Genomic DNA, 8,331 nt, shown 5'->3' with positions numbered 1-8,331 from the left:
AGCTAGGACTATCTCACTTCCAGAAAGATGCACTTCCTTGCTTATAGAGTTGTTAAGGCCTTATCACAAGTTAAATGACATGTTTGTCAGTCAGTTGCTTGAGAAATACTCACTTGGAATAGCTTCTCTTTAACATTTAATAAACCCTCCAAACTTGAACAAAGTAAATATGATAAGCTTAAAAGAAGACCTCATCAGGTCTACATGCACGTGAAGAGAGAAAGAATAACAAGATTCTGATGAAAGCAAAATAACAGATACATATGCTAAGCAAAGTAGCAAGCAATTAGCAAAAAGACTTCAAAATCTTTAGCCATAACAAGCCTAAAGGAAAAGAGCTACTTTCAAAGATCACACACACAAAAGATAACAGTGCTAACATATATTTCCCTTTGTTTCAGAACTACCTCACAGGAACAATATCATCAATCTTCAAAATCATCCGCACGCACTCCGTTGCAAGGGTAATTGCACTGGTACTAACCAGCAGGGGCTGCACCACATTCTCCTCCAAGATATTGGTAATCTGCCCTTTTCTCACATTGATACCAGAATTGATCTCTCCCTGAGCATGTCTATTCCTCAGCTCAGTCACAATTGCAATAGGATTCAACCCTGCATTCTCAGCCAATGTATAAGGAATAACCTCCAGTGCCTCAGCAAATGACTTCACGCAGTATCCCTCCATTCCGTGCAACACCTTGGCCCATGCGCCAAGCTGCCTTGAAAGCTCAATCTCCGGCGCACCACCACCTGCAATTAGAAATTTCTTGTTCACCAGACATCTAACAACACACAAGGCATCATGCAAGCTCCTCTCTGCCTCATCAATGACCAACTGGTTTGATCCACGAACAAGCACCGTTGTGGTTCTTCCCATATCCTTAATTCCCATTATCTTCACGATCTTCGAGTCTCCAAGGGAGACCTCCTCAACAACATCAGCATGCCCCAGCTTCTCCGCTCGAAAATGCTCTACATTAGCAATTGGCAAGCAGTTCAAAGTCTTGGTGATAAACTCAATCTCATCTCTTTCCACGTCCTTAACCACCATAATCTTAGCTTTTGCTAAATAATGAAGTGACAAATCTGTCACGGCATCTCTCAAAATACTCTTCTGAATCAGCAAGACGTTGCAACCCGTTGCCCTAATCTTCTTAATCATACCTAATATATAGTTCCTCTCCTCCTTCAATATCCTGTCCATCTGAGTATAATCCGAAACCACAATGCTTTGCTCAATATCGGTCTTTGGCGGTGAAATCTGGAACTGAATCACCCCAATCTTCGCATTTTCAACACGAGTAGGCCCACCAGCGGCGTGGCTCGCCTTCTTGTCGAACACTAGACCTTTAACGAGTTCGGTATCATCAACTGTCCCGCCTAGTTTCTTCACGATTTTGATGTCCCGCAGGTCAACCAAATCGGGCTTGGCAGGATCCACAACCGACAATACAGCGTCTACGGCTAAAGGAGCGAGCAGACTAGAGTACTGGCTCACGACCTTGCTGTTAAGCGAAGTGCTTGCAGATTTGATAAGCGATTCACGATCCGAGAGCTCAACAGGAATCGCCATGGCGGTTAGCACATCGACAGCCTTCTGGGAGGCTTTATGAAGAGAATCGGAGATCACAGTAGGGTGGATTCCGTGCGAAAGGAGAGAGAAGCACTGTTTGAGGAGGGCGCCAGCGATGACCACGACGGTGGTGGTTCCGTCACCTGCAGCGGCGTCCTGGGACTTCGATAGCTCCACAAGCATCTTTGCTGCAGGCTGGAGAACCTCCATACGGTTAAGAATGGTGGCTCCATCGTTGGTAATAATGACCTCGCCTGTCGCCGTCGAGATCATCTTGTCCATTCCCTTCGGTCCTAGACTTGTACGTACAGCGTCAGCCACAGCTCCGGCGGCAATGATGTTAGCTTGCCGGATATCATCCTTACGCTTATTGTCCACGTACGACTCTGTCTTCGACGACCGAGCCTGTAATGCTGTTGCTGCTGCTGCCATTTTTGATAATGAAGAGCGAATGGAAGTGGAAATGGGCGGTAAGTAAACCCTAAGAAAGTGAAGAAGGGTTCTAGAAGGGAGACTAGGCGGGATCCAGAGAGTTCAGTGACCCGAAGGAAATACCCAATTTAGAATTTAGAATTAGGTTAAAGTAGGTGTTTGGTGGCAAGGCTCCACGTAACCAGTCCTTGGTTGAATCACTCGCTTTCGCGTGCCCAAACGGTGCTGATTCTTGCTTTGTATTAACACATGGATTCCAACTTGTATTATTACACTTGAACATTTAAGAAAAAAATACTAATGAAATGATGGGTTTATTTTGAAATTTCATCTCATATAATAAAAATAAAATAAAATATAACTAAGATAAAAATTTAAGTAAAAATATAATTTTAATTTTAAATTAATTTTATATTCAATTCAAGTGAAATATTTTTGTCATTCTTTAATTAGCATGTGTAGTAGAAAGTTATTAATGCAGAAATATAATTTATTCATTTATACATTAAAAAAATTAAATTATAACTAATTTTTATATATTAGATAATTAAGATATGAAGAAAATTGTGTGAATCAAAAACAAAATCGAATAGTAAATGTTGAGTTTAAATTTAAGTTAAATTTAGTAATTATTAAATGCTTATTATAATCATAATATTTTATATTTGTTTTAAACATCAATTTCTTTTTTTTTTAATAAAAATATAAAAATAATTAATTACAAACGCTTTAAAAGCTATATCAAATATGAAACATACAAACATTTCTATTACTATTATTATTCTATTAATTTAATTTATTATTTCAAATTATTTTATTAAGTTATTTTTAAAATATTCAAATATAATCTATTAATTTTAAATTTTTTTGATTAAAAAATTAAAAAAAAACAAAATATTTAAAATAAATAAAAAATTTTAAAAATCAAATTATAATAAAAAAATAACAATTAAAAAAATATTAAATTTTAACAATTAATTTAATAATTTATCTATAACTTTTTACGTGATAGAAGTTGATGCGCTTCTATTGTTAAAGCATGGAGTTCTATGTTTCATACTGAACAAGAACTCTAGTTACTCTGAAGAGAATTGATTATGGATTACTGATATCAATTCCTTTTATTCATAGAAAAAAGACTAATGTAAGTTCAAGAAGCTCGACTGAGATGGCTAAACCTCATATGGAGTTTATGAAGCATGACTCAAGCTAGTTCTCATCTTGGATTCTTACATACGCGTGTTTTGGCACATTTCGTTCATAGAAATCAAGTAACTTGCTGCTTTTCTTTTACTCCAAAATAAAATTAATGAGTGAATAGAATAGTTAGTGAAGGAACATAAGAATGGAGTTCAAGAGGATAACAGGCGCTCTTTTTTTCTGTAGCAACAGTCAAACGTGTTCTAAAAGATGCTAATAAGTTGCACAAAGCTTTAAGGCAGCAAGTTAAGAAGAGCTGATCTTTATACAACAGAGTCAAAGCCTCACCACGCACTAAATAAAATTTAAGAAGCATGCCAAATTAAATTAGGGGAATGAATAACAGGTGCATGACACTAGACCGTCAATGCCTCTTGCTTTGAGTGCCATAGAACTACATCCTTGTACGCTAAGTTGCCTCCAAAAATGTCTAGAGCACTTCCCACTGTGACATCAACATGTCCAGATCCTGCCAATTTGATCCTCTCTAAATCAGCCATTGTGGTGACGCCACCTGCGTAAGTTACTGGAATCTGATACCAAATTACCAGAATGCATCAGCAATTTGTGCATATACAATTAAGTGCACAGAGTAAGCAAAGAATTATAGCATGTGAGATTGAGAGATTAGTTTCATCAAGATGAATTGCGGCTTCCAAAATTCTGAAAAAAAAGGTATGTGTTGAATCCACTCACTTCCTTTCTAAACTAGTTTTCTCAAGACAAGAATCAGATAGAGAAAAAGAAAACATATTAACAAAAAAATGTTAAACCGGATACTCTTCAATGAGATCAATATGATGCTAATGGAGGGAAATAAAAAAGAAGCGAGAATTTCAGACATCAACTAGATGAGCCAATTGCTTTAGGAGTGATTTGAATGAAACAAAGGCCCAAGATAGAAGAGAAAAGGAAGCACGAAATTTAAGGCTACATTAGATTTTGAAAATAATTACAGATTCAGAAATAAATTTTCCTACCGGCGAGTGTCTTCCAAGCAACTTGACAAGCTCTTCATCAATTCCTAACCTGCAATAAAGAAATATTTTGGAATTAGAATATCTTGATCACAAGCTCTCTATTCTATTTTGGCTTTGACACACTTGGTCATGCTACCTAATCCAACCTTCCTCACATCATTACAGAACCTAGGAACAAGGCTAACAAGTAACTTTGGAAAGGGAATTGCTCTTCACAAACAGCAGACAAGATTCTGATAATTGCATCCAAGAAAAGTTTAGGAATCCATAGAGCAATTGACTGCCAGGGCACCTATAAATCATGTTCTACAAAGAATTCTGTAAATGTGGGTCATTTCCAGAAAAACTTAAACCTATAAATCATGTTGAAGGACAGCAAAAATCTTGGCAATGTTGATATTAGTTCAGCTTGGCAGGGCAGGTCATTTGTGGCTACCATGTGCTCCGTCACTGCTAGCTTCCCAGACAACTTGTACGGGACTGTGCCTCTCATATGACTCCATGATTAATGATTTCCCCAATCTTAATAATCATCTTAAGTTTGAACTTCCTATGGCATTGCTATCCAAGGTCAGACTTGACGCATATGCCAATTTACAAAAACTGGCACCTTCTTCAACCCAATTTAGCCCACCACTCATTACAGCTTACAGAGTCCCCTGTAGAACCTTTTCTATTGGAAGATAAAACATTTTTAAACTAAACAACTTAGAGAACTGCAAGATTCTCTGCATATTTCTTAAAAAAACAAGTTATACCGAACTAGATTCCCAGTATTGTATAAATTCCAATGGTATATGGTAGCAAGGAAGCAACTTGTTTGACAGTATTAAAAAAGAGAAATGAAGAAGAAGCTATGTGAAATACCAGCCTTCTAATTGGTAATTGTTAAATAATCTAGAATCACAGAATAGACAATTAGAAGTTTAAACTTACTTTTTCCCTTCAACATCGACGCCATGAACCAGAAACTCATCAGCATAGTTGGCCAGAAAATCCAAAATTTTATCATCAAGATATACATCGGTGAACTTCTGCCATCTATCTGTGACAATAGCATATTTACCTTCCTGCAAATGAAAGCAGTATAGTCCAAGGTGACAACTAAAAAATGGAATATCAATAGCCAGAAAGATTAGTAATCTGGAAACACCATGTAATTGAATCCATTCCTACTTCTGTGTGCATATCTCCCAACTCTTTACTTTTTATACAGGAGATCCACCACTTGGCACCAAAAACTTGCCAGAAAACTTGTAAAACAATTAGTTGCACATACCTTCTTTCTGCAGCTAAGGTCCAAGACAAGTCTCTCTTTTCCAACAATATGAACAAGATCTTTCAGCTTTTCAATATCCATTTGCCCGTTGTTGAATACATACTGCAATATTCAAGAAAATAAGGTAAATAAAAAGGTATGCTATGTAAACTTATATTCACAATCCTTGCAGAAAGCAAAGAAAATCATGACATACCGAAGTGACAATAACATGGCTGGCTCCTTCCTCTATGAAACTCAAACAATTGTCGGAATTAATACCACCTCCAACTTGTAAACCGCCTAAATTTTCCAGTCCTCGACAGTAAGTTTAGTAGAGGAAAAATCTGTAAGTTTTAAACATATTATCAACAGAAGATGTCAAAAGCATAACAGTTCATTCTATAGGAACTCAAAGCAATGGATTTCCTGTTTGTGGATGATTGCATACTGCATAGAATTGCATTTACCTTCACTTTGATGAGTTAAAATCTAAAAAAAGATAACAGCAGGAACCTAGAAGTACGTTCAAGACCAGGCAAAACTGTTTGACCAAAAAAGGTTCCCGGATTAAATAAATGCACTGAAGCACGTATATAGTCCCATGATCCTGGAAAAAGACATCTCTTCTTCAAAAAAAAAAAAAACAATTACTTTAACTAAGAATGAAAAACTGCTACAACTAGCAGTTAATGAGGCTAACAAAAATTAAAAATGTTTGGAAAGTGACGGTTAACCTCTAGAGTTCCAGCTACAACAGATCAAGAGGAGTTATATCTCAACCAAACAAAGTAACTAGGATTTAAGTCATTCACGAGGCACGAAGGGAGGAGATTCCAATATACAAACATTATGATCAGAGTTGTTACTTCCGACCTAGCCTCCATCAAAATTTATAAGAATAGTAACTCATATTAGGTAACATCTTATATCAAATAGAGTCCAGACAGAAATAAAATCTTCAAGAAATGGAGGTAACATTAGGCCTACCAGGAAATGCATTCAGCGCTTCAAGGGCAGCAGCTTTGCTTAAAGGATCTGCTCCAAGCATGATTACATGACCACCTGTAAGTCCATCTTCTTTATACAAGTTTGCATACACTGCTGCCGACTTGTCTGATTCAAAATTTGTCACAAGAGATCCATCCTCCTTGGAATCCCTAAGGGTTGATCCAACTATTTGTTTCACTTTCCCCTGATAACAAATAATACGGTTCCATGATAACAGACATTTAAAGAAAAATAATACATACTCTTAAACTCAAATAGAACAAATTTACACTACAATCTACACTACCTAGCTTTCTGGCCCGTACGCAAAGTATAATCTGAGACTTTTCATCCCAACATTTCATGATAAATTCAATGCATTCACAATCCAACAATACGAATAACCAATGCTAGAAAACATAAAATCGGGACATTGGCTTCTTGAGTGCATAAGTACCTTATGTATATCGATACAAGGACGGAAACGAACAGCACAATTAACACGTAAGTGAGAATTCCCTACGAAACGAAAACAAGACAAGACTGTAAAATGAAAAACGATAAAGTATCATTCTCTCTTTCTTCTGTGCAGATAAAGAGAATGAAAACGGACGCAGACATACGAGAGGTTGCCGGTGAAGGCAAGGCTGTGATGAACTTCCGATCGAGAGAACCACGAAACAAATGGCTGAATTTTCGATTGATCGAAGAGAAACCCGAGTTTGAATACGCATAGAGGCCACCGATTCTCATCTTTCGCGAAATAAGCTCTTCCTGTTCTGAATCTGTTCGAGAAACAAAGAAAATCTGAGAAGGTTGTCTGCTGCGCAGTAGCAGTTCTTGAGGGTTTTGCAGACTTCGTGAGAAAAGGGGCGAAGCCAATTTTTATACATTAAAAAAACAAACTACTGCTGGTTCATTCAATTAAATTATCAAATGACTGTTTAATACAATTGTTAAAATATAAAATAATTTTTATAGATAATGCCCTTGTATTTACTAAAATAGTATATATGCTTGGTTGAATTCGTATTTTAATTCAATTAAATATGAATGATACTATAGTATAAATATGATATAATTACAGTAAAAATAATATTTTTTTAATCAAAATTTTATGTTAAGCATTCTAGTAATTTCTTACTTTACATGCAGTAATATAAATTTACAGTTATATAAATAAATATGTAAAATCAACTCAATTATATAAAATGTTCGTCATATCATTCAATAACAAAATCATACACAATGATTTAACAATTTGTTAAACATACTTACTTATTGATATTCTAAAAAATTAAATTCATATATCAATTTATCATTAAATAGTATAAAAATATTATAATTAATAAGAAATATGAAAAGATGGAGATTTGTTCCGCACTTGAGCTTTTATTGTTTATTTTAAGCTCGATAAATCTCTTTTTTTTTTTTACAATAAATTCTTATAACGGTTTTAATTTTCTACCCTACTTCTAAAGTTATTTGATCTTTTAGTGTTTGATTTCTTTTATCTCGTAAAAAAAAAAAATCCTCTATGAAAAAAATTAATTTATTTTTGTGACTCTTAGCATTCTTAAGTTTTATATATGATTTCTATATTTTTCCTACATTTGCTCCCTCTTTTCTCTAATATTGTCATTTGCTAATAAAAACATCCTCAGTGTGTTCCTACCTTTCCATATATCTTCCTCTTAAATCATCTATCATTCTCCTCTTTTATTTTTTATTTTTTCGTGCATGACTACTTTCCAATATTTGTTTTTATCCTCCAACGATCTTTATTTATATAATTATTCGTGATTTTAACGTCTCATTGTTTTTAATCTTCATATGTGCACCATCTTTCAAACTCCCACCGATTATCTCTTATTTATCGATGACAAATATCTTTT

At 35.2% G+C, this 8,331-nt stretch overlaps 2 protein-coding genes across 4 annotated transcripts; both read right to left on the bottom strand.

Moving 5' to 3' along the window:
* Positions 1 to 217: 217 nt before the first annotated feature.
* LOC110814410 (TCP-1/cpn60 chaperonin family protein) lies at positions 218 to 2,128 on the bottom strand. Its single transcript, XM_022041881.2, has one exon. It carries the CDS (start codon positions 2,006 to 2,008, stop codon positions 404 to 406), a length of 1,605 nt encoding a protein of 534 aa, XP_021897573.1. The 5' UTR covers positions 2,009 to 2,128; the 3' UTR covers positions 218 to 403.
* A 1,231-nt stretch (positions 2,129 to 3,359) lies between these two features.
* On the bottom strand, positions 3,360 to 7,355 carry APG10 (Aldolase-type TIM barrel family protein). 3 transcript variants are annotated; one of them, XM_088211687.1, is made up of 8 exons: positions 7,060 to 7,355; positions 6,894 to 6,979; positions 6,437 to 6,641; positions 5,664 to 5,749; positions 5,468 to 5,569; positions 5,125 to 5,258; positions 4,189 to 4,237; positions 3,360 to 3,741 (listed from the first exon to the last, which is right to left on the bottom strand). In XM_088211687.1, exons 1-8 carry the CDS (start codon positions 7,187 to 7,189, stop codon positions 3,565 to 3,567), a joined length of 969 nt encoding a protein of 322 aa, XP_088067813.1. In that variant the 5' UTR covers positions 7,190 to 7,355; the 3' UTR covers positions 3,360 to 3,564. The 3 variants fall into 3 exon arrangements, with proteins under 3 accessions (XP_088067813.1, XP_088067814.1, XP_088067815.1); XM_088211688.1 differs by having other exon boundaries at positions 6,894 to 6,955; positions 7,060 to 7,353; XM_088211689.1 differs by lacking the exon at positions 6,894 to 6,979 and having other exon boundaries at positions 7,060 to 7,344.
* Positions 7,356 to 8,331: the final 976 nt, after the last annotated feature.

Source organism: Carica papaya, chromosome 9 (assembly GCF_054855325.1).
Source record: "Carica papaya isolate Zhongbai chromosome 9, ASM5485532v1, whole genome shotgun sequence".
NCBI lineage: Eukaryota > Viridiplantae > Streptophyta > Magnoliopsida > Brassicales > Caricaceae > Carica > Carica papaya.
The sequence above is the reverse complement of the archived record's forward strand: the minus strand, read 5'-3'. Positions and strand labels throughout refer to the sequence as shown.